Source organism: Octopus sinensis, linkage group LG14, assembly GCF_006345805.1.
Source record: "Octopus sinensis linkage group LG14, ASM634580v1, whole genome shotgun sequence".
NCBI classification, from domain to species: Eukaryota; Metazoa; Mollusca; class Cephalopoda; order Octopoda; family Octopodidae; genus Octopus; species Octopus sinensis.
In genome coordinates this window covers 29,042,787-29,070,604 of record NC_043010.1, presented here as the reverse complement: position 1 = coordinate 29,070,604, position 27,818 = coordinate 29,042,787, and the positions used below count along the sequence as shown (strand labels likewise).

Genomic DNA, 27,818 nt, shown 5'->3' with positions numbered 1-27,818 from the left:
GTTGAAACTAGTTTGGAATATATGTAAGTAAATTTATTTTAAACAATTACAAGTTTTTCAAATTTAAGTGCATTTTCAATAACAATTTGCCTATAATTTTTCCTGCATGGAATACACCTCTCTTTATATATATATATATATATATATATATATATATATATATATATATATATATATATATAACAAAAGAGAGGTGTATTTCCACGCAGGAAAAATTATAGGTAAATTTGTTGTTGATTCATACATATACGCATCATACGTATATACATTTATACATACACATATACATACGTACATGCTTTGTAGGTATGTATATACCAGTATCTCGTGAAATAGTTCCTCGTTACGTCCAGAAAATTGGCGGATGAAAGTCTAGCTTGGAGTCCTATTGGAACACAAACTAGAAACATTCGTGTAAAAAGTCTTCAGGTCCGCATAGAGTTGTGGGAGGTCTATAATGAAGATGAAGATAGGCAGAGCAGATAGAAGTACCACACCAATAAATCCTATACCTTGAGCCGATTGTCGTTCGTCCGGGGCACTGGTTTTGGCTCGAATCGTTTTGGACAGTTTCTTTTTATCCACGGCAAGCTCTTTTTTTAAGTTATCCTTAAGAATTTCCAACTCCTCCTCAGTGGGGGGCTGCTGTGTCACATCTTCACAAGCACAAGAGCACATGGGTGTTGCAGGAGTTTTTGTTGTGCCACTGGTTTGCGGTGTAGTGCTTGTTTCAGTTGCACCACTGGTATTTATTGTAGTACTGGTTTTATTTACGTCATCATCAGAAGGAATGTCATCAAACGTAATGTTGGGTGCATCTCCACCACTCATATGTATCAAACTCCCAGTGTCAAATGTCCCTACAAAGGAAGAAAACAGACTTTGATATACAAACTCCGAAAACAACTTGAAATTGAAACACAGAGAACAGACATTTTCAAACTGTTTACAAATCTTGAATTCAGATATATATATATATATATATATATATATATATGCTGTTTCGGTTATGTATTAAATTGATTGATATATATATATATATATATATAATTATATTCACCTTGGACGGTCGTACCAATGATCTACTGACAATTACGTAAGTTACGTAAAATTGCGTAATTCGTTGATAGTGAAACATGTATACGAATAATTCATATTTTTATTACTTTTTTCTTTTGTCTTGCTCGATTACGTTTTGGTTGTTTTGCTAAATTATTCTTGAGAACATTTCTTGGTGGTGAGACCGTAGCGGATCTATTTCTAGCATACGGGTGTCCACATGGTGGCTTCCCGCTAATATATATATATTTACTAATTTGTATATATATATATATATATATATATTATATATATATATATATATTATATATATATATATGTATATATATATATATATATATATAGATATATATATATATATATATATATATATAAACGTATACCATCTAGAAAGGAATATATTTTAAAACTTATTAATAATATTAAAGATTATATATATATATATATATATATATATATATATATATATATATATATATATATATAATCTTAATATTATTAATAAGTTTTAAAATATATTCCTTTCTAGATGGTATACGTTTTATTTATTATTTTGCAACTTAATCATTGTTATATGTTTTATCTTATATTTAATCTTTCTATAAGATGTAATTTTTCTAAATGGTATAATTTAATCTTTCATTATTGAATTGATAAAAGGTCATTTTTCTAATTATATATATATATATATATATATATATATATATATATATATACATACATATATATTTAATACACAACCGAAGAGCACAAATAGTTTCATGTTTTTATGATACTTGAACAGGCATATTTATAAGATATGCCATGTACCTTAAAGCAATCTTTCAGGCTCTGTTGATGCATTATATATTTTTTTAAAAACAAGGACGCTGGTCAGTGAGAAAATAAGAATTGTTTTGGACAATTTTTTTCTAATGCAAGATCTTTTAACTTATCCTTAAGAATTTTCAACTCCTCGGGGGCAGGCTACTGTGTCACATGTTCGAGACAATGGGTTTGGACTATCTCATGGCTGGGACGGTCAAACTCTTGATAGATTTAGGAAAAATTTGATTGACACTATTTGTCAATTAGGCCTTAAAATAACTGTTACTATTAATTAATCTGTCTCAAGTTAATTTTTTAGATGTTTCCTTAATCTTCTCTCCCTTAATGTTAAGAGTAACATAGACAAGAAGTTCCTGTTTCTTTTAGATAAACACTTTCCAATAAATCCTAATAAATACAGGAAATCTTTTTAACATACGCTCAATTAAATATCATTCAACCCCAATATGAAGAACATTATAACTCATCACTAAGAGACCACCCACAGTTGTAACTGTCGAGACCCTGAAGCATGTCCACTTGACCAGGCGTATATCATATACGAGGTTGAAGTTACAGCTACCCTCCAAGACAAATATATTAAAAAGGAGAATTACATCGTCTTCTACTATAGCCTCGGGCCTACCAAAGCCTTGTGAGTGGATTTGGTAGACGGAAACTGCAAAAAAACCGTCGTATATACGTATATATGTGTGTGTGCGTGTGTGTGTGTGTGTGTGTCTGTGTTTGTTCCCCGAACATCGCTTGACAACCGATGCTGGTGTGTTTGTGTCCCCGTAACTTATCGATTCGGCAAAAGAGACCGATAGAATAAGTACTAGACTTACAAAGAATAAGTCTTGGGGTCGATTAGCTCGACTAAAGGTGGTGCTCCAGCATGGCCGCAGTCAAATGACTGAAACAAGTAAATGAGTAAAGAGTATATATATATATATATATATATATATAGAATCATGCGTATAAAAACAGGCATATAAACATGTGAGTGTATGCGTGTATGTAGGTATGTATATGTATATATATGTGTGTGTGTGTGTGTGTGTGTGTGTGTGTGCGTGTGTGAGTGTGTGCGTGTGTGCGCGCGCGTATGTGTGTGTGTGCGTGTTGACAACGCTACGTGTATTTGTACAAATACTTTTTTCTGAGTAAAACCCATTTGAAGCTGTTGAATTTATTCACTTTATATGATTTACTTTCTAAATCATTCGGTACGAACTCTAAATTGTTCAACACGGACAAGAATCTTTCTGTTCATTTTTTTTTATTCAAAAGTTCATTTTGCTGGCTTCTTTGTCTCATAATGCACAACAAATGTGGGATCTTTTCGGTTTGAGCGGCAGTTTTTAACATAATTTCGAGGTAACTAAAAAATTTTAAACTTCGTATACTGGTAGAATGTGTCAAAATAAAACATCATTTTCTTTTGGCTTTATTGAGAAAATTCTAAAGTTTGTAAGATATCTGTTGTTTTTTCTTCAATTTCTACAATTTCAACCAATCAATGATGTCCATTGAGGTAAACAACATTCTGTGCCGTATGAATATGTCCCTCGTTTAAGAAACAGATTGGGTTTTTTTTACATTTGTGAAGAAAAAAAGATACCCTCCCCCCTAACCCTAACCCTAAAACAGATTGAAATGCAATATATCGATACTAGGGTCATAATTATGGGTGACAATTTCATATGACACCGCTAGAAAAAACTGCCGTTCAAACCGAAAAGAGTCCAAATGTGTTTATGTTCATTAATCTTGGTGAACACGTTAATTTTCTCCTTTTCATCATTAGTAAATCTAATTAATATATATAATACGCTGTGTCATCAATTATATTCAATACACTTTATATATTTGCATTAACACTTATTGCACTATCAATTATTACTAGCGAGACTCGTGAATATTTCAAGGAATTAATAGTAAACCTATTGAGTTATTTCTGATAATTTTATCCAAAAACTCTGAAGACGTAGCAAGTGTTGTGTCTGTATGGAAAGAGAGCTGCTCATCTACTTACTACTTATTGAAAAGTGAAAGAAATTGGAATACAATGAGTACTTAATGCAATTTATATATACTTTATGCACAATTTTATAGACACAGCTACCATAAAATAAATATTCACTCTTATTTTTCCATTTTCCCCATAAACAAAACAACATTTATATCCCGTACAATGATGCAACCTTTAGTTAAATTGCATATATCTGCCACGTATATAAGCGTGATTTTGCACTCAATTGCACTTAAGCGCATGCGTAAAGTGATAGGCGACATAAAAAAAAACTTAGTTCAATTAAAAAAATACACTTTTTATTATCCAATCACCACTCCATCTCCACCACCTCATCATCCTCATCTTTCTCCCTCTCCACTCTCTCTCGCTCTCTCACTATTTTCGCAGTTTTTCCAATGTAAGCTTTTCCTATTTTTTCTCCATGTATCCTTGATTATTGTCACTGCCTGTGTCCAACCGTAGTCTCGTATTCACATTATTTATTTTTATAGAGACACATTTTCTTTTTTGTGCCTCGCTTTGCATTTGTGTTGACAATAGTTTTTTCTTGAATTTTTCGTTCGACCTTCTTTGTTTCACCCAACAATGTGAATTCTTGTATCCAATTTTCCCACATCCAAAACATTTTAGATTCTTAAAAGGACAGTTTCTTTTGAAATGTATTTCTCCACATCCATAACTTGGTTTGGGGCTTGACTGTTGTTTTTCTTTTTTGTGTGTTACCGGTCGGACTACGTGTTATTTGAATAAACTTTTTCAATTTCTTGTGCGTTCTGTCGTAAATTTATAATTCTTTGGCATTCTTCAGCCACTGCTTGTAGACTTACTTTTGAATCTTGTTCAAGCTTTGTCCATATTCGAGCCCTTATCTCTGCATCTTTATACGAAGATTAAACATTTAAACATGTCCGGGACGAAATCTTCTGTTTATTTTCCCTAAGCCGTATTTGTAGAAAATTTTTTTAAAAAGTATTCATTTTTCTGGATGTTATGAGGCAACAAAGTTGGGGGCATATACATCTGTAGTAATGTCCTTTTATTTATATGATTTTTTCATTTCGTGCTTATTTCATTCATTGTTTGCAATGTTCTCTCTCTTACACACACACTGCAAAACTTACAGATGAGCAGCTGAATTGTAATCTCTATGTTGCTTTGAGTGGAAGGTAAAACTTGACAAGCTGCTTCTCCCTCTGTTGTTGGACTACTATGATGTTTGTTTTAAAAAGAGAGATTACGACTGATAAAATAATGAAAGCAATATTTACTAAGCAAGTGAGCACTTTTGTACGAAGAAATAATGAAAAGTAAAATATAAAAATTATTAGAAATGAGAATCAAATGTGAAAATATTATCAAGAGGACTGTTTTTTTTTTTCAAATTCAAATACTCCCAGTGAATATTGAATAGTGAACTTCTTTCCCTGAATATTTTATATAATAGCTTAATTATTTCCTCGAAACAAATTTCGGGTAGTTTTCTCGGCAAGAGGTAATTACAAAACTTTTCATGTTCTGCTTGTGACAATTTCCTTAAAAGAAGGCGTACCTTCTTTTCGTCCGTCCAGCTTTTACACTCTTCCTTGAAGATTCCTTCATACTTTCTGAAGTATGCAGAAAACGTAATCCCTTCTTCCGGATTTCACGTGAATTTTTCAATTGAATTCGCAATTGCATCTGCCGAAAGCGAACCTAAACTGTTTTTTTTTTTTAACAGCAACAATAATTTCAATTGTTGGTTTTGTTGTTGTAGTTGCTGTTGTACCTGTTCTGTTTCCGTTAGTCTTGTTGTTACTGCTGTAGTTGCCGTTGCAACTGAGCCACGAAAACTTATAGGTCTTCCATACTAAGAACGTCTACCGTGAGCTTCGAATGTCTTGTCGCCACTATTGTGTCTCGTCGACACTGTTATGTCCTTTTGAGAACTCACTGTATATGCCACTTTATAACGTGGACTTATAACAATGTTATAACATTATTTACATTTGACGGATATTTGTCCTCATCTTGTTTGTTAACATAACGTTTCGGCTGATATACCCTCCAGCCTTCATCAGGTGTCTTGGGGAAATTTCGAACCTGGGTTCTCATTCCTGAGGTATTTTTCGATATTATTTTTATTATTATTATTATTATTATTATTGTTGTTGTTGTTACTATTCAGGTCACTGCCTGGAATCGAACTCGGAAACTTGGGATTAGTAGCCCGTGCTCTTAACCACTACGCCATATGCCCGTGGACATACTAACCCCAAGTTTCCGAGTTCGATTCCAGGCAGTGACCTAGAATATAATGATAATGATAATAATAATATTTACTCGGAGGTTTCTCAACAAATGTCTTCACAACCCTCAGCGATTCACCCTACTTACTTTTCTATAAAGAACGTCTCACAATCCAGTAATTTTTATTTCTAGCCCCGATACATAAACTTTATCTTTAAATTTAAGGTATCATTCTTAATACCTGTGGATATATTATGCACGTTTGGGGGGATCCTACTCATGTATTTCCTCACTACGGTATCATTTTCTTTTCTTTCATTCTAAATTTTGGTTCCTTTACTCTTAGTCCCTAGCGCTCTCTTATGAGTTTTGTATATGTGAAAAAAGAGTAGAGAATCAGTTGATTCACAATTATTCCCTTCCACGACTTAGCTCACTTCCAACTGTATCCAGTACCAGCTTCACATTTTCTTGCTTCCTAAGTTAAATAACTGAGATGCAGCTTTACTGCTACATTTCACATTCTTCTATTAACTTACAACAATCGACGAGACACTCGTTTCAGACTAACATAGAAAATACTTTCAATTTCGTCACACTATGACCTCTTAAATCGCCTCATTCCAATCATTCAATTGTTACTATTATCCACTCTCTACTTTTCCACTCAGCGGCTTTAACTAACCAACTAACTAGATAGCAATTAAGCTGTTTGTTCGCTTAATATTTATTCATACTAATATTTAATTTTAACTTTGAGACTTATTCTAATTTAACTTTACCCTTTGGGGGTTGTACCGTTCTCCAGTTTACTCGTCTTTATTTTCTTGTTTTATCTTCATTATTTTTGTCTTGTTTTTATCTGTTTTCATTCATAATTTTTATTCTTATTTTATACTTATTAGCATGTTTCCCCATCATATAAGGAACGTAAAAAGGCATGTACATCGCACAATATAAGAACGCAGAACATGATGCTGGTCTGATGAAGATTTACTCCATGCAACCAGCCACACATACTACGTAAGTTTTGCGTGCAGTGGCGGTTGAAGCGAACTGATACTGAAACAATTGTAACTAATAATAAATTTGTGTTAAATTCTTTCTTCGTCTTTTTACTCGTATCATACATACACACACGCGCGCACACAATCACACACACACACACACACACATACACACATATCTTTGACCCAAATGTCGTACAAGTGGGAATTATTAGGCAGAAAAATGTGTGCAAATTGTCGAAGAGAACATTCTATTGTTGGCTAGTAGACAATCCATTACCCAGTTTTACACCTTCACCTGGTCCCTAGGTTACATTAGTGTGGATTAGTGTGCTGAAAGCATTTTGACCCAAGTCTCTGGTTTGAGAATAACTTCCTCTGTTCCCTGTCAACAGACATAAATACCCTGAACAGGGTCATAAGTATTACCTTAACGTTTCTAATAAAAATCATTTAAAAAAAACATGAACATAAACATAAACATAAAACTAACCGCTTACATTTTATCGGTTTAGTTAGGTCAGTAAAGTTTCCATCGGAAAGGAGGACTGCTGTGGAATTGCAACAATCATTCATCACAAGTAACTGACACCAGTCAGACTGATAAGAATAACCGTAGCAGTTGGAACACGAAGAACATAACTTTTCACAATACCAATGGCTCCAAACCCTGATGGTAATATTTGGATATTTTACAGTCCCGTTGATTTTTTGGTAATTACTGTCATGCTTCTTTTTTCCTGTAGTAAAGATTAGAAAACAGATTAAGGATCATCAGACAAGAGCCGAAAAGAAATAGTAACAAAAAATGGAAAGGAAAAAGAAGAAGAAATAATATATTAGGAAGTAGAACAGCAGGAAAAGAAAAATGAAAACGAGAGAGGGAAAGAGAAAGAAGAAAAGAAAGGAAGAAAGGAAGAAGTAGAAAGAAAGTAAAAGAAATTTACTATACAATTTAGACACCCGAAGACTAGCCTTCTTGGTAAGGGCCAAAAAGTTCTTCAGCCCAGATTGCTTACTAACCAACGACAAACCCAAAATGGAGAACTAGTCTCATATTTCAGACATTGTTGCTACTACATACAGAAACATCCAAAATACCTTCCGACAAACACGTTACAACCTTTGACCCACTGAGACGCTGTCTTCTCTCTTTGCTTCTAATGCAACTGCGAAGGCTGCTGCTCTTCTAAACAAACGAATGACATTCCACCAGCAACCAAAGCTATTTGACACACTTATCTCCCTTCCCCACCTCACCTCGCCTATGTTTCACTCTTCTCAGTGACCCATGAATTGTTTCGCTTCCTTCTTTATCCCCATGACAAACAAGCCTCTGGAATTTTCTTCCCACTCATTTTGTTCAAACAGAATCAGCATGACGCAGTCTGTCCATTGAATTTCATCTACAGTCAGCCTGACGTACTTACAGATCCAATCCGGTTATACTTACAGGTTGATCCGAAGGCATAGTATAAGTAGTTTACTCAAGGTGTTGTAGTAGATAGTAATCCAAAATGGAGTTTCATTACTAGAAGGTGAAATCCTTAAACCTTCACCTCGAAAAAATTTCCTATAATTTCGATTTATCATGTTTATTGAATTTTTTTAAACTCCAATCTCTCGCAAATTTAAATATTCATTGCATTCACTGCAGAGTATTCCATTTTCATTTGCAAAGTCTTTCACTTTCTCTTTTAAGTTTTAATACACTATTTGGAAAACCGAAAGTTTATTCTATTAATGTATATGTAAGGAAAAAACATTATTTATTGAATAAAATTTTTTAAATACCTGTATAATTTTTGAACGCGGAATAGCTGCGAGAAAGTTGGGTAATTACTATTAGAAGACGAGGAGAAAAAAGGCACCGACAAGTACTTGAAACTTGCACCTTCTTCACAGGTTCCAAACACTGTACCACTAAGCTAATATATACACGAACAAGTTGCACGAGCGACTTCAAAAGTGACACACACACACACGCGCGTACACATAGATATACATACACACAAATGGAAGGCACTGAATGTGTATGTGCGTGCGCGCGTGTGTGCTGTTCACTGACAAAACTTCGTACTGCATCACTTTTGTGAAGTTTTGCCAGTGAACAGGTCGCGGTTTCAAAGCGACGAAAATATTTTGACACAAATAAAATTTTAATGTTGAAGTGAAAATAACATTTTTCGTGTGTTCCTGAATGGCTTACAAACATCTTCCATGCTACAATTGCTTTTGTTTCCGCACACGATCTCAGAACATCTCACTTGCTATGCAAGTACATTTTCGTAATTTTTTAAAAATCCTTATGGCTCCCTGATATTTTAATTTCTAAACATCGGGGGCAGGGAGTGGGTTGCAAAAAATTCATAATCCTTCAAATTTTCTTTTTTATAGCATATAAATGTATTTATGGGGAAATATTGAAAAGCATCAATACATGCGAGAGCGATAAAGGAACGAGGAGGGTTGTCTTTGGAGGTGCTAGAAACAACAGCCTAATCGCCCTTTAATCACTCACTTTCCCTCTGAAAATATCAACAATTTGTTTTTATTTTTTACTGAAAATGCACTTCCCATTGTTTTGAAGTGCAAAAAAAAAGGCCAAAATAGGTCCGGAGTGGGATAAGAGAGGGGAATGTAAAAAAAAAGTTTTCAAAGCTTTTTTTCTTTTAGTATTTTTAGTAATTGTTACATACCTAATTAATAAGCAGCTTTCCCCATTATATTAAAGATTGTGTTGGCAGAGATATTCAATTAAGAAATATATGACCGCTGATTTATTAAATGTTTCACAAAACCTCTAAAATGTAAGTATTCTTCAATATCCAACGGAAAATCGATTACAACCACAGAGAAACTGCTACGAACATTGCAGGGGTGATAAAGTAGAATATGAATGTCGGATATCAAATGGTTTCAGGATCCTTTGATGGAGTCTCCCATATATAGTACCGCTATCTACAAATTAAACTGTGCCACCTAAAATAAAGTCCACAGCTAATCTAGGATCAAAGGCGTTCCAATTGTGACCATCTACTCATCTAGTCTAGAACTACATTCTATAGTGTCTTCTATGTTATCTCGATGGCGGTTTGACTGCAATTTCTATTAGGTCGAGAAACCCCATATAATAAGTTATTCACTTACCATTCTCATCTTGAACCATCAGTACGGTAGCGGTATCATTTATCTCCGGTAATGTAGAATTCAAAATGTTATTACACTCATTTAATTTCAATAAACTGCATGAATAATTAAACTGTTGGTAATAAAAGCAGTCACAGTCATCATCGTATCTACACGAAGACATACATGACGATAAGAATTTGTGTTTCTTTAAGTGTGTTAATCCAGTTATATTTTTATTTATAATAGCTTCATAGACACTGCTCCCTATAAAAGAAAAAATAAATAATATTAATAGTGAGTTATTTACATTATTTACAGTTGACGTATATTTGTCCTCATTTTGTTTGTTGTTAACACACCGTTTCGGCTGATATACCCTCCAGCCTTCATCAGGCGTCTTGGGGAAATTTCGAACGTGGGTTCTCATTCCTGAGGTATTTTTCGATGTTATTATTGTTATTATTATTATTATTATTATTATTATTATTATTATTATTATTATTATTCAGGTCACTGCCTGGAATCGAACTCGGAAACTTGGGGTTAGTATGCCCACGGACATAAGGTGTAGTTGTTAAGAGCACGGGTTACTAACCCCAAGTTTCCGAGTTCGATTCCAGGCAATGACCTGAATAATAATAATAATAATAATAATAATAATATAATAATAATAATAATAATAATAATAATAATAATAATAATAATAATAATAATAATAATAATAATGATAATAATAACAATAACAACAACAACAACAACAACATCGAAAAATACCTCAAGAATGAGGATCCAGGTTCGAAATTTCCCAAGACACCTGATGAAGGCTGGAGATTATGTCAGCCGAAACGTTGTGTTAACAACAAACAAGATGAGGACAAATATCCGTCAAATGTAAACAATGTAAATAATGTACATAATTCCTCATCTCTAAAATATAGAACTGTAATAGTGAGTTGTTTTGACTAAAATAAGCACAAAAAAGCACAAAAATGCTATCCTTTTCTATTTATCTTTATTTAAATATATAATGAGTCACTTGTGAGAGCTGCGAATAACATAATCTAGTACAACTTGTTGCGTGAATTTGTCTACCACACAAGATTAAAAACAAGACCCGTCAAAATACAAATGAACTCAAAATAATCAATGGCCATCCAATAACGTATACATAGGCATGGTAACTATTTTTGTATGTTTAGTGGAATGTTTACATTTCATTCAAAGGATGCCGGAATGAATGATATTTATCTTCACACCTTCGAATCTGGTGGCAACAGGTCAATGGGTGTAACCAACGCAAGTAGTAACAACCAACATGTTCTTAGAAGTCACATTGTATAGCCTGGACTCGCAGAACTAGGGATTTATGCAGTCATTTTGGCAAGCTACTGCATTCTCAGACAAACTCATTTGTTTTGACGTCAGATTGAACTTGTCGCACGAGAACTAAAAAGGGAGTTTGATGTGCGTGCTGCTCTTTCTCCCTATAACAATAATCTTGCATTTGTCTATCATTTCTCTCGGCCACCATCAAATTTGGTGATCAAACTATCAAGTAGCAGTAGAATGTTGCGCTATCGAAAGAGAAAATCTTCTTCAAATTATTACTGCAGAGTAGAAAAAATCGGGAAGAACTCATTTACTCATGTAGTGTTAAATATATTTTTTTAAATTGATGGGATAACCACGGCGAGTTTGGCTTTAATTTTGTATCTGCTGTGGAATCTATGATATACAGTCAACTCTCGCTACTATGCCACCCCGCGGGACTGAACCAAAGTGGCATAGTAGCGAGAGTGGCATAGTAGCGAGGTGGCATAGTAGCGAGAGTTGACTGTAACAGCCATGCTGTAAAAAATATTTTGATATATTTCGTAAGCCCATAGGTATTCAAATCTAATTGTTTAAATGAGTTCTTCGTTTAGGTTTTTAGAGACTTTGCTAGTGTGCAATGACTTTGCCAACCATGCTGTAAAGTGTCAAATTATTTTATAGAGTGGCATGGAAATGCCTACAATTTGATGCAAAAGTAATATGTCAAAGGAATTCATTTATAAAGCACAGCTTATTTCTTCTGTTTTATCACTGATATTTCTATTCTTCACCGTTCAGTGATGTATATATAGGGTAACTTCGCAAAAATGTTGATTAAGGTATATTAGAAAATAAAAAGTGAATTTAACTGTGTATATGCCTTAAATAGGTAGAATGACATTTCTCCTATCCTAAGCGTACCCTAAATATCTAAAACAATACCAATATCTTTATTTTTGTCTTTTACTGCAGCCTAACACCAACCAAAGCCTTCTGAGTGAATTTGGCAAACGGAAACTGAAAGAATTCTCTTGTGTGTATGTGTGTGTGTGTATGTGTGTGTGTGTGTGTGTGTGTGTGTGTGTGTGTGTGTGTGTTTGTGTCTACCTCTGTGTGAGTGGACAACGGAGTGGTAAGTAGCTTGTTTACCAACCACATGATTCCGGGTTCAGTCCCACTGCATGGCACCTTGGGCAAGTGTCTTCTACTATAGCCTCGGGCCGACCAAAGCCTTGTGAGTGGATTTGGTAGACGGAAACTGAAAAGAAGCCCGTCGTATATATGTATATATATATATATATATATATATATATATATATATATGCATGTGTGTGTTTGTATGTCTGTGTTTGTCCCCCTAGCATTGCTTGACAACCGATGCTGCTGTGTTTACGTCCCCGTTACTTAGCGGTTCGGCAAAATAGACCGATAGAATAAGTACTGGGCTTACAAAAGAATAAGTCCCGGGGTCGATTTGCTCGATTAAAGGCGGTGCTCCAGCATGGCCGCAGTCAAATGACTGAAACAAGTAAAAGAGAGAGAGTAAAGAGTAATATATATATATATATGAAATAATGTATAAATAAGTGGCATAACGTATACTGAATGTAAAAACAAACGGGCGACAAACAGAAGATCCGTAATTCTTTATCAGTTATCGACCAATTGGTACTGTTTAGTTTCGCACCTTTAACGATAAGACAGAATGCTTCCCAATTGGCGGTGCTCGCCAAAAAATTTTTTTGTGCGTAAAATTCAAAGTCATACAGCTGTTTCTGAGATATCCCCGAGTACAGATAGGATATTCCGTCATCAGAGACAAATAGGGACAAATAGGGAAAATGTGAATGGTATATATCAATGAAATGACGGAAGAATTTCCCATACCCTGGAATATCACAGAAACAGCTGTAAGACATTACATGTTTCCAATAATAATATTTTATACGACTTGAGATGCTTGTCTTGCCTTAATGTTTGTTGTCCTCTTTATCAATTATATATCCGCTGCATCGAAAATCTGCAATGGCTCACTAACCACCGTTAGAAACACAGCGGAAGGCAATTGGCTACGTTTAACCTACTAGTTTATAACACTTTATAATTGTTACAACATCAAGTACATTTAAAGATAACACATGCAAGAAACAGGTATACAACAGATCAAAGCATTTAAACATGCAGATACAATATACACGTCGACTCAAACCATCAATGCATTATACAATGTTCATAGACAAATAAGTTCACGTTACAAATAATATTCAAATCAGATCAATTCAAAACAACGATACAGTTCATAGTTCTTTTCTTGTCTTTTTCCTTCTTTTTCTTCTTTCTCTTTTTTTGTAACACGTATCAATACAATTCAACAACACATCAACAAGTCCTTTACTCACTTCTGTAACAGTTCGTTATAGTCTTTTTACATAATTCACATATCAACATACAATTAACACATACCGTTACATCAGCCAATGCCTCACATTGTATTCCATCTCCATTAGCTGCCTAATCCTCTGTATATCTCTCTCTGTCACAGCAGAACAAACCATTACTAACTCGCTGTACAATCCCAAATGCCGACTGCTTGCCCTGAATCCCAAATGCCGACCGTCTCTCATGACTGTCCTCCTGTCTCTCTCTGCGCTTCCTCTTTCAGTACACTGTCACCAGCTGAACAGCCACTGCTAAAATCCAAACTGCCAACTGCTCGCCCTCGACTACCCAATCTCTCTGCTGGAACTCCCTCTCTCTTAGCTCTGCAATACTCTCTGTCTGTCTTCCTCAGCCCCTCATCCTCTCACTCTACTGTCATCTCTCATGACAAGCTCCCAGATTCCTTAATCTGTCTTCCTCAGATTCGGGTCGGGGAGTTTCCCCAGAGCTAATTAATCAACCCGCATCTGGCAGAACAATGGATTCATCCCCAAAGTAGGTCGCCGGCTCTGTCCTTAAGCTGAACCACAACAATATAATATAATCTGTATATACCTACTAAGTCCGTAACCTGGGTGGAATTAGCAGAACCCAAGGTTATGTCAAAATAATCATTAGTATTTTTCTGGCCCAATACTTGTTATCAAATAAGGGACTTCCTTGCTTCCAAAATAACTTTAATTTCTCTTAAACTAAGGTTAGAATTTTCTTAGCAAATATAAGTGTATTATTTAGCACAACGGGATTAATAGAAGAATAATATGCATGCATCTATAAGTGCGTGTATTTGTCTTTGTGTTTACCTCCAGCCATCGCTTGACGTCCGATGCTGGTTTGTTTGCGTCGCTGTAACTAGGTGCTTCAGCAAATGAAGACCAATAGAATAAGCATCAGAGTTTATTAGTTTGCTTCCAGAACATAAAAGCAGGACTAGGTGAATGTTCTTTTTTTAAAAAAGAAGATATAATTGAAAAATGAACTTACAGTTTCTCCAGCCATTTGTTAGTACCTGTAAAAGAGGATTACAAATAATTATACACACACCCATATATATATATATATATATATATATATATTATATATATATATAACGGGAAGCTTTATGAAAATAGACAAAAGACGAAGGCAGGTGGGAAACAAACAAACAATTGTATTAGTATGGCGCTCAGGAAATATAAATAAAACAAGTCTTTAACGTTTCGAGCCTACGCTCTTCAACAGAAAGATACACAGAGAGAAAAAAAACACAGAAAGAAGGAGAGAAAAAAATGCGTGCAGTAACTAACGAATCAACATGGCGATCTGATTTCGGCCAGAGGTCAAAGATCAAACATGAGACGCGAGAGCGAAATAAGGGGAGATAATAGGGTTGATAATAGGGTTGAATGACCAGCTCCAACATGAGGGTGTGTGTGTGTGTATGAGAGAGTATTAGTGCGTGTGAGAGGTCTGGACGTGTGTATGTATAGGGTTGGTGTATGTATTAGTATGTATTAGTATGTATAAGAGTGTGGTGTGTGTGTGTGTGTGTGTGTGTATGAGAGAGTATTAGTGCGTATGAGAGGTCTGGACGTGTGTATGTATAGGGTTGGTGTATGTATTAGTATGTATTAGTATGTATTAGTACATATTAGTATGTATAAGTGTGTGTGTGTGTGTATGAGAGAGTATAAGTGCGTATGAGAGGTCTGGACGGGTGTATGTATAGGGTTGGTGTATGTATTAGTATGTATTAGTATGTATTAGTACGTATTAGTATGTATTAGTTGGTGTATGTATTAGTATGGCACATCATATATGATGTGATGTGTGAAGTCGTGTGGTGTAGTGTGGAGAGAGGAGAAGAGGGGGAGGTGGAGGAGAGGGGGGAAGAGGGGGAGAATAGGGGGAGGGGAGATAGGGGGAGGAGGGGGAGGGGAGGAGGAAGGGGAGGAGGAAGGAGGAAAGAGGGAGAGGGGGAGAGAGAAGGGGAGTGAGGGAGCAGAGGGAAGGGGAAGAGGGAAGGAGGGAGGGAGGGAGGGAGAAAGAGGGAAGAAGGGAAGGGGAGTAGGGGTGAAAGGATGAAGGACTGAAGAAGTAGGGGTCGGGAGGAAAGGTAGGTGAGGAGGGGGAGAGGGGGGTTATATGAGGAGGGGGGAGAGTTGAGACCAAATGGCGTATAAGAGCGAAGAGAGAAGATTAATTCCTGTTCACGACGCAAACGGGAATCCGGATGGCCTCTGTGTAAGGACAAGCCGAACACAGATAGGTGTTGCAAGGAGTGACCGGTGGAGCGGAAATGGCGTGAGACCGGTGTGTCGTTCGCAAGGTGGATGTCACGAAGGTGTTCCGCGAACCGGTCAGCCAGCGGCGTCCCGTTTGTCCGATGTACAAGGATGGCAGAGAGAGCAAGAGACGCAATAGATAATATTGCTGGAGGTGCAGGTGAAGGAGTGGATGATGGGATAGGGTCGATGGTGGGTGCTAGTGAGGAGGGTGGTGTTGGAGAGGTAAGGGCAAGTGCGGCAACGTGGGCGGGAGCAGGGGAACGAGCCGGGTTGGGAGGTAGGGTCAGGGAAGGAGCTATGGACCAAAAGGTCACGAAGGTTGTGGGCTCGTTTGAAAGAGGGGAGGGGTCGGTTAGGGAAGAGGTGTGAAGTGGACGGGTCGGACTGGAGATGACGGAAAGCTCGAAGAATGGTGCGTTGGAGAGGTAGGGTCGTGGGGTGGTAAGTGAGGGGAAATGGGAGGCGGGAGACTACAGGGCGGGTTCGGGGAGAGAGAGCAGATACACGGTCCACGGACCGTGCTCTGGCAAGGGCGGTGTGGATAGTGGTGAGGGGGTATCCACGTAGGGTGAAGTGGTGAGCCATACGTTGAGATTGATGTATACATATTATATATATATATATATATATATATATATATATATATATATATATATATATATATATATATATATATATACATATATGCATACATGCATATATATATACACATGTATACATATATATATATATATATATATATATATATAACGGGAAGCTTTATGAAAATAAACAAAATACGAAGGCAGGTGGAATACAAACAAACAATTGTATTACTATGGCGCTCAGAAATATAAATAAAACAAGTCTTTTACGTTTCGAGCCTACGCTCTTCAACAGAAAGATACACAGAAAAGAAACACGGAAAGAAACAAGGAGAGAAAAAAAATGCGTGCAGAAGCTAGCGAATCAACATGGCGATCTGATTCCGGCCAGAAGTCAAAGATCAAACGTGAGACGCAAGAGCGAAAATAGGGGAGATAACAGGGTCAAATGACCAACGCCCCAACATAAGGGTGTGTGTGTGTGTATGAGAGAGTATTAGTGCGTGTGAGAGGTCTGGACGTGTGTATGTATGTATGATGTGATGTGTAATGTCGTATGGTGTAGTGTAGAGAGAGGAGATAAGGGGGAGAGGGAAGGGGAAGGGGGAAGAGAGAAGAGAGGAGAGATGAGGGGGGAGGGGAGAGTGGGAGAGAGGAAGGAAGGAAGGAAGGAAGGAAGGAAGGAAGGAAGGAGGAAGAGAGGAAGAGTAAATATTCAAATGATATTTATGTAGATATTTCTATTGTTATTATTATCAGCGGAAATTATAAATAATTGATAACAACAAAAATATAGGTAGTAGCAAGTAATAACAGCATTAAATAGCTGGAGAATAAAATTTGGAATCCGTGTCGCTCTGATAATAATAACAATAAAAATATCTATATAAATATTCATTTGAATATTTACTCCTTATATATACATGATCCAAGTATATCCAATTCTTCATTCTACAACTTTGATCTGTGATGAGTTTTGGTAATCTTTACTCACTTGCCCGATTTCTCTTGATCCGTTGTATATTTCAGTGTAATTCGGTGGTTTAATTGAGGATTAAGCTCATCTTTCTTGCAAGACCTCTGTGTGTCTGTGCAATTTGTTAAGCAGGAAAGACAAAATGGACGTTGATAGATAATACACAAAGCAACAAAGCAGATAGAGAAGAGAAACTGTGTACAGTTGTGGAAATTAGCTGTCCAGTGGATGTTAACATATTGAGAAATCTATATGATACCTTTTACTCCAACAACTCCATTATAACAACTCTACAATTATGCTCCAAAGTGATACCACGTGATTTTCCCGTTCAGTCTTACATTCTAATATATATCTTCCCGCTCAATAATGAACCACTTATAACCATTCCTGCTTGGCAGCTAGAACACCACTTTTGTTTTAGCCGCAGTTTAAGTCACATGGTTTAGTTACAAACCAACACGAACACAACGTATATGCCTATTGCATTACGTCATTAGACGCATTTTTATGCGTACCTTGTTTATATATGTGTATATATGTATGTATGCATATATATATATATGTATATATGTATATATGTATATATATATATATATATATATATATATATATATATATATATATATATATATATAGCGTGGCCCAAAAGTAGGTTTACGGTTATTTAACTATTTCTTTCGCATTCATGATGTTGACTAGATGTTTGATTTTTATCACTCTTGGTACATGTTTTAGGGACACGGCAAATCAACGGTTGTTCTGTGTGTTCACCATCTGATCTGGAAGAGATTTCTCTTGTCTGAGAAAAACCAAATCATGTTCGGTTGGAGGGAATGCTTGAGTTTGTTGAAAAACTTCGTTGCGCGGTCTCTTTTCTTATCTTTGATAGCTTGAGATAAAAATTAGCACTTTCTCATTTTGTACGAGGAATACCGAATGTCTTCATGCACTACCTGCCTGATAAGTAGCTCAGATACTCCCAAGTCCCTGAGTACAGCATGTCGTTTCCAAAATTCTGGCAGAGTGAATTGCGTCATGGTGTTGTTTTTCTCACAGACGATGCCCAACTGACCCTACTATACTGTGTAGTCGACAAAATCAAAAACAATGCGCATGCACGAAATAAAAAATATGAAATGCCGACAATTTACCCGTCACACGCCCTGTGTGCGTGTGTGTGTGTATGTATGTGAATGTGCTTGTCTACATGTGTGTGTATGTATGGTGATTGCTCCATCTTCACAGAGGTGCTTCCTTATTGTCAATGACATTTCTGACCTGCCATTCATAACCTTTCAGATGACTATTCAGTCCCGTTTCAGATCTGCGTGGTTTCAAACATACATAACGGGCGAAAGTTGTAACTTATGATGCGCTTTCAATTGATTAGCTCGGCGCGTCACTCTTCCATTATCATAGGACTTTCAGTAGATTGATTGACAAATGAGATCACCATAAAAAGACATCTGTACGTCATTGAACTGTAGTGATGAACGCTTGAAAAACTGGTGTACTACGATCTGAGTTTCTGTGATTAGTATCCAGTGACAGGCTGAAGCGAGATGAACAGTAATCATATGAAACCGCAGGTTTTAAATCAGAGTATCCGATAGCGGGGCTCTGGTTTGGAAGTTCCAAAGTTTTGAGGAGTGTATTCTATCACGGAGTAGTAGCACCTACCAGGGTCCTAGCTATGGCTTAACTAGCATATATGATGACAAACCATCTAAGCGTGGGAATGCAGAAATACCCTGGGTTGGTGTCAGGGAGCGTAGTAAAACCACGGGGTTTGAGAGACCCCTAGCTGATGTATCCGGTCATCCCATAAGTTCTGTCCGATTTTAGTTCTTTTTTTAAATTGAATGAAATGTAATAGAATTTTAGAATGTCTAATGGAATTAAAAATTACTTTTATGCATTTGTGTACATTTAAACTCATTAAATATTATTTTACAGAATAATAGAAAGAAAATTTCTTTGATTAAAACCTTTTCTAACATGGAAGTATCCAAAGAGCATTTAAGGTACATAATGCTTTATGAGCACAAAAAAGGAAACTCTTCAGTCGAAGCGACTCGAAACATACACTCAGTTTATGGGAAAGAATGCTCGGATGAAAGAACTTGCAGAAGATGGTTTGCAAAATTCAGAAGTGGAGATTTCGGCCTTAAAGATGAAGATCGAACAGGACGTACAGTTGAGTTTGATGATAAGCTCCTTGAGGCATTACTGGAAGAAAATCCTGCGTTATCAGTTGAAGAATTGGCAATAAAGCTTAGCTCAAGCCATACAACTGTTCATCGTCATCTTCAACAATTTGGAAAGTTTCCCAAACTTGGAAAATGGAAGCCTCGTGAATTGTCCGAATGCAACCGCAAATCCTGAGTTGACATCTGCTCTTCTCTCCATTCTCGCGAACTCATTTCACCCTTTTTTGATAGACTTGTGACTGGTGACGAAAAATGGATCTTCTATCGAAATGTTAAACGTCGTAAACAGTGGCTTGGTAAGAAGCTCAACCATAACCGAGAAGGGAACTTCACGAGAAAAAGGTTCTTCTCTCTATCTGGTGGGATTGCAAAGTAGTAATTCACTTTGAATTGTTGCCACCTAATGCAACAATCAATGCTCAAGTCTACTGTCACCAATTAGAGCATTTGAACCAAGCTTTGAAGAAAAAAATACCCGCTTTAGGGAATCGAAAAGGGGTGATGTTTTTATAAGGACAATGCTTGACCCCACACTGCAAAGATCACATCACAGAAAATCGAAGAGCTTGGTTGAGAAAAAATTCTTCATCCATCTTATTCTCCCGACCTTGCTACTTCAAACTACCATTTGTTTCGTAGTTTACAGAATCGTTTGGGAGACATAACTTTCGCAAGCCAGAAGGAGGTCGAAACTGATATTTCTGAGTTCTTCGCTTTGAAACCAAAATAGTTTTACATTGATGGGATTAAAAAGCTTGTAAATAGATGGAAGGAAGTAAGAGATAATCAGGGAAAGTACATTGATGATTAAATTTCAATTAAATATAACATTTGATCGCTTCTTTTCTTTATTGAAAATTCGGACAAAACTTATGGGCTGACCTGATATATATATATATTATATACATACAATTTTATACCATACATACATACATACATACATACATACATATATATATATATATAATATATATATATATATTATATATATATATATTATAATTGTTATCGCCATATTAATATGGCATTCTTATAATATAAGAATAATCGCTGCCGCTGGTCAGCTCCATGAGGCCACCGCCTTAAGATAGCTATTGATACACGATCTGTATCCATTATAACCTTATAACAGCGGCAGCGATTATTCTTATATTATAAGAATGCCATTTTAATATGGCGATAACAATTAATTTCCAGTAAACGCTGTCGTAATCTCTTTTATAGAGACTTAGTAATTTTAATATTTCTATTATATATATATATATATATATATATATATATATATATATATATATATATATATATATATATATATATAAACGCACATGCACACACATACACTCACATACACACATACACACACATACGCACACATGCACACACACACACACGCACACACACGCACACACACGCACACACACACATACACACACACACACACACACACACACACATATAAAGAGAGAGGTAATTTAATTACGTGTTCAGTGAATAGGAGTAGAAAGTCATATAGTTTAGCAAAACATAAGATTTTAAAATCAAATCACCTTCTACCACAAAAAATTCGTAAGAACCAATCGAGCAAACATGAAATATAACAATTTTTGCTTAAACTTACCAATACAGTGATCAACAAAATCGCCATTAAACACAATCTATGAAGTGCCATTTTTTTTATAAAAGATATTTCTCTGGTTTCGTTCTTGTCTTGGGTTTTTTTCCGTATCTTTTGAAACAAAATCTGAATTTGTTAATTAATTTCCTGCAACTTGCAACTCAAAATTGTGATTCAAAAGCGACAGTTTTTAAATTTCATTTTCCTAAATTTTATCTTTGCTGTTCCTCTTCTTCTGGGTGAATAGTTTGGCTATATATGTATAATTGTAGTTTTATAAATCGAACTCCCTTTTATATTAGGACAATGGTTGAAGGCTTGGTTGCTATGGACTTCTCGGTTTCTGCATATCTCAACACAATGTGTGTATGTGTATGTGTGTGTTGTGTGTGTGTGTGTGTGTGTGTGTGTGTGTATGTGTGTGTGTGTGTGTGTGTGTGTGTGTGTGCGCGCGTGTGTGTGTTTGTATGTATGTATGTATGTATATATAGTTGGTTCAAGGAGTATTGATTGACTATCCTATTGGCTGCTGAGTTGTCAGATTTTTTTGTTTTTGTTTTGTATCTTTTTAGTTTTTCTGCTGAGTTGTCAAACATTTAAACCAAATTTTCTCAAAACAACTTATCCGACCGTCCCATAGGCCTCCCCTTTGAGAAACACTGATTTAACCTAAATTTGAGACACCAACAAAAGAAGAAATAAAGATAGACTTTTTTCTATTCCAAAGAAAAACGCTTTTATTCACACAAATATGCAACCGAAGAGTTTAAAGTACCAGTAATGATAAGGCTGTTGACTGGGAGAACACAAACCTGGCTTAAACAGTAAGCTTGGCAGGAAAGGAAGGTACCTTTAAGTAGTACAAAAACAACAAAAAATGGAAGGTGCAGTTATGTTGACGGAAGAAAAGCAGGACAAAAACGGCTTTATCGATCGCATTCTCACCAGGAATCGATTTTTCTAATTTTTTCAAGACTTATACACACCCTGTTACCGTCGGTATCTTCATATCAAATTTGAGCGCAATCGGATGGAGGATGCCCGAGATCCGAGAAGACACACACAGACAGAACGGATTTTATATAATAGATTTCCGAAAGAGAACTCGACAAGATTTGAACTCACAATGTAAAGAGCTAAAATACATTGTTAGACAATTTTTACGACGCTCTAACGATTTTCTTAACTCGCTAAACTCAAAAAATATGGATAAATGGTTGCTAACATTGATACATTCGACAAAAACATTTTCGAGAAGAAAGAGAATGTGGAGAGGATATAATTGATTGTGTTGAATCCAATACATGTTTAGTGTATAAAATAATGGGAGAGAAAATAAGCAAATAAAGTCGCATCAGATAAAAAGATTAGACACAAAGTGAGATGAGATACTTAAACACAACATCCAGGCAAAAAGAGCATGCATGACTTCGTGCGTTTGCCCGAAAGCATTGTAGACAATAACACAGATACCAAAATCGTTAAGATAATATTAATATGTATGTATGGGTGTGTTTGTATACATATATATATATATATATATATATATATATATATATATGTATATATATATATATATATATATATAGTATATATATATATATATATATTATATATATATATATATATATATATATATATATATATATATATATATATATATATATTATATATATATATATGCCCTAACCACTGGGCCATTGCGCCTCCACATATATATATATATGGTCCAGTGGTTAGGGCAGCGGACTCGCGGTCGTAGGATCGCGGTTTCGATTCCCAGACCGGGCGTTGTGAGTGTTTATTGAGCGAAAACACCTAAAAAGCTCCACGAGGCTCTGGCAGGGGGTGCTGATCCCTGCTGTACGCTTTCACCACACTTTCTCCCACTCTTTCTTCTGTTGGCCTGCTCGCTTAGCCAGCGGGGTGGCGTCATTCGAAGGGTAAAACAATGCGAAGGCTTTGTGACCAGCGATGTGTAACAACATCTGATGGTTTGGTCGGTCACATGATCACATATATATATATATATATATATATATATATATATAATATATATACGGTTCCAAATTGTACAACAAAAAAAGCAAAATATGGAAACAGGTGAAGGAACAACATACAATGTGTAGAGGCTCAAAATAATGGAAGAATTTGTTGACATTCAAAGCCCATGATCTTCTACAGAAAGGAATAAGGATGGTAATAGGGGAAAAAAGGAGAGAAAGAAGGCAAAATGTGTCTGGATACACAGGGTGTCCCAAAAATATAGACACGCATCGATTATAAAACATTATTTACTAAAATACACTTTATTTTAAATATTTAATAGAACCTCCAGACCGAATTAATTTTTCATGAACAACTAGTTCCATACTAATGACCCTTCTGCTCCAGGCTCAGCTGATGATAGGAGCAATGGGATCTAAAACATAAAAAAACCTTTCGCTTGATATATGTACACATTTTCGTTCAATGGCTGTCTTCAATTCGTCGACTATAGCCGGTTTTGTACCGTAAATTTTATCTTTTAGACATCTTCATACAAAATATAATGGTGTGAGGCCCGTTGAATGCCAGAGGTGTTCTACTGAACCTCTTCGTCCAATTGGAAAAATCTTAAGATAGGCCTTTGCATTGCTATGGTACTCGAGGTATACGTCATCTTGCTGGAAATAAAACTACATATCTTCAAAGTCCTCTTTTGATTGCTTGGCTTAATAGGCTGTTGCAGTAAATTCGACTTTTGAATTTCTACCATTTTGGGGTTTCCTGGTATCTGAGCTAGGTAGCAATCAGCCCATTTTGCTATCATTCCTAGGGCACCTATGACAACAGGTATTGTTTTAGTCTTCAGGTTCCACATTTTGCCAATTTCTATTTCAAGATCTTTGTACTTGCTCAGTTTTTGGTAGGTCTTGATAGATACATTTATGTCGATTGATACAGTCATATCAATGAGGATGCATGATTTTTGTCTGAAGTCTTTCAATATAATGTCTGGCCTATTCGCATCTATCTTTGTATCAGTTTGAATGGTGGGAGATGTGATCATTTTCCAGCACATGAGGTGTTTTGTGTTCCTACCAGTTTTTATCATGGGACAGGTCCAGGTTTTTGCAAATTACCTAGTGAATATATTGTGCTGTTCCATCATGCTTGTTGAGATAATCTGCAGGCATAAGAAGACTGCACATGGAGACACCATAATCAATGGTTTCATTTTGTTGTTGACATATACATGTTGGGCAGCTGCCGTTCTTTAATATGTTGGCCTGGTAGTTTCTTGCAGGTAGGCATTGATCTTAGGCTGCTATGATAAACCCTTCTGTTTCTGATTTTAAGCCAGAAGACACTAGCCATCGGTACTATTAGCTTTCTTTGAGTATTTGCCATCGTGAGGTTTTTCTTGCCATTTATCAGTCAGAATATGTAAGGCAGCAGTTTTAGCACGGGTTTTCATACGCTTAGCTTTTCTGTGCTTGTTTCTAGTGCGTCTAATTCTGGAGTTTGTTGTATTTGGAATTGAGTAAGAGAGCAGTGCATGCCATCAAAATGTACATGATAACACTTCCAATCATCATCATCATCATCATCATCATCACCATCATCATCATCATCATTATTGTTATTATTATTATTATTTTCTTTGCAAAGCTTTTAACGCTAGAGATGTGCTACGGTGTCAGCTGTTCACTTCCAGTGAACTAAGGTAACACCTCTTATTTTTCGAGCACCAGCCAGAGTATTCGAACGGTTCCAAGCAGTGCTGTTTTCTGCAAGTGCCCCACAATTATTGCAGCCCCTATTTGTTTCATGTACTTTTCAAGATTTTTACTCACTGTTCCCAGGGCTCCGACAATTATTGGTACTACCACCACCTTTTTCATTGACCACAACTGCTCAACCTCCCAAGCTAACCTGTCATATCTATCGACTTTTCTTTCCTCCTTATCGCATGCCTTGTTGTCAGCTGGGCATGTTATATCTATGATCCAGCATAGTTTCTTAATTAAGACTATGTTTGGCTTCCTATTCTCTATCTGATGGTCGCACTGAATTATAAAATCCCACAGGATCTTTGCATTATCCTTTTCGACGATACCTTCGGGTGTGTGGTCGTACCAATTTTTTGCTCTGTCAAGTCCATACTTGTTGCAGGGTGTCTAATGGACAAGCCTTGCTATATTTGTCGTGTCGTCTCTTATATTCTTTCTGGGCTATTATTATCATCATCATCATCATCATCATCATCATCATCATCATCATCATCATCATCATCATCATCATCATTATTATTATTATTATTATTATTATTATTATTATTATTGAGTGAGAGAGCAGTGCATGTCATCAAAGTGACACTGGGGTAAAAATGTACGGAGCCCAGTATACCCATCATGACTACCCGTCTGATAAGGATACACCAGGCACATGCATCACAACCATATGTGCGTGACATTGTGAACTCATATCAAGATAAACAGCGCATGACCTTACATGTGGGGCCCAGTTGAAATTTCCTTCACGTCGAGTAGCCCATCCCGTTCAAAGGGTCCCTGAATAAGGATTGTTTAAGGATTATGAACAAAACACCAATGTTTCCAAAGGTGGATTGTCCAAACCCCAAAGAATTCCTCTCAACACTAATTGTGTCGTGATCAGAGATGCACATACCGTCAGCCACCAAGAGATATGCTCAACTGGTTAAGGTCAAACAACTGACGAGCAAATCTGTACTATTAAGTGGAATATTTGCAATAGCCCATCTTTTATACCAAGACAAAACAATGTACATGATAACACTTCCAATCAGTTAAGATCAGAAGCCATGAGAGCCACTGCCCTATATCAGGGTATTTATTATTATTATTATTGTTATTGTCATCATCATCATCCTCATCATCATCATCATCATCATCATCATCATCATCATCATTATTATTATTATTATTATTATTATTATTATTCCTTCGTAACACAGTGTAGGTAAAAATGCACTGGAGTCTTTAGTCATCTGTCAAGTCACAACAAGGACCTCAGACAAATAATACTTCCCTTAAGATGTGCGCTTTGCTCAATAAGGCTGCGTTTTGCAAGACATCAATCTTGCATGGGATTTCCAGTTGCCTTAAGAAGTTTTGAAGTTTCAGTGGGATTGAGCCCAAACGCTCCGATCACCACTGGTATCACTTTTACATCACCTTCGCGCATTCCATACAGTCTTGCCGTTTCCACTTTCAATTTGGAGTACTTGGTGATTTTTTTCAACCACTTTACTCACAATATTCATGTCATTTGGTATGGCTACATCAATGATCTGACAGTATTTGTCTCTCTTACTCAATATTACAATATCAGGCCGACGGTCTTCGATTACACGTTCCGTCTGAAAATCATAGTCCCAGAGCATCGTTGCGTTTCCCTTCTCTTGCATAACTTTACTTAGTACACGCTTATACCAATTCCCTGTAACTTCATATTGGTATTTACGGGCGGCGATCTGGCAGAAACGTTAGCACGCCGGGAGAAATGCTGAGCGGTATTTCATCTGCCGCTACCTTCTGAGTTCAAATTCCGCCGGGGTCGACTTTGCTTTTCATCCTTTCGGGGTCGATTAAATAAGTACCAGTTACGCACTGAGGTCGATATAATCTTAATCCGTTTGTCTGTCCTTGTTTGTCCCCTCTATGTTTAGCCCCTTGTGGGTAATAAAGAAATAGGTATTTCGCCCGTCGGTACATTCTGAGTTCAAATTCCGTTGAGGTCGACTTTGCCTTTCATCCCTTCGGGCTCGTAAATTAAGTACCAGTGAAACACTGGGGTCGATTCAATCAACTAGTCCTCTTCCCTTGAATTTCAGGCCTTGTGTCTTTAGTAGAAAGGATATTGGTATTTACGGCATAAGAGCCAATGAAGATACACACACATTTTGTCGTGGCGGCGCTTGTATTGTTTTTGTGCAAAGCTCTCACATTCACTTACAAAGAGGGTCACATTTTCCACACTCTTTCTACAGAGTCTGCATTTCTGAGTGTCAAAAGTTTTGTAAATATTATACTTCACTGAATTGGTAGCAAGAGCCTGGTTTTGTGCACCAATGATCAGGCTTTCGGTGGTACGCTTCAAATCACCTCGCTCAAG

General features: G+C 36.4%; 2 protein-coding genes across 2 annotated transcripts in view; both read right to left on the bottom strand.

Annotated features, from left to right (window-relative positions):
- The window catches only part of LOC118765931, a 51,863-nt gene extending 41,374 nt beyond the window's left edge, over positions 1-10,489 (bottom strand). The window contains exon 1 of the mRNA XM_036508788.1: positions 10,288-10,489. Within this exon, the coding sequence (XP_036364681.1) occupies positions 10,288-10,450 (163 nt within the window). The 5' untranslated portion in view covers positions 10,451-10,489. The remainder of the gene's footprint in view (positions 1-10,287) is intronic.
- Positions 232-22,032, bottom strand: LOC118765932. Its single transcript, XM_036508790.1, has 3 exons — positions 21,681-22,032; positions 7,638-7,877; positions 232-860 (listed from the first exon to the last, which is right to left on the bottom strand). Exons 2-3 carry the CDS (start codon positions 7,711-7,713, stop codon positions 373-375), a joined length of 564 nt encoding a protein of 187 aa, XP_036364683.1. The 5' UTR covers positions 7,714-7,877; positions 21,681-22,032; the 3' UTR covers positions 232-372.
- Positions 22,033-27,818: the final 5,786 nt, after the last annotated feature.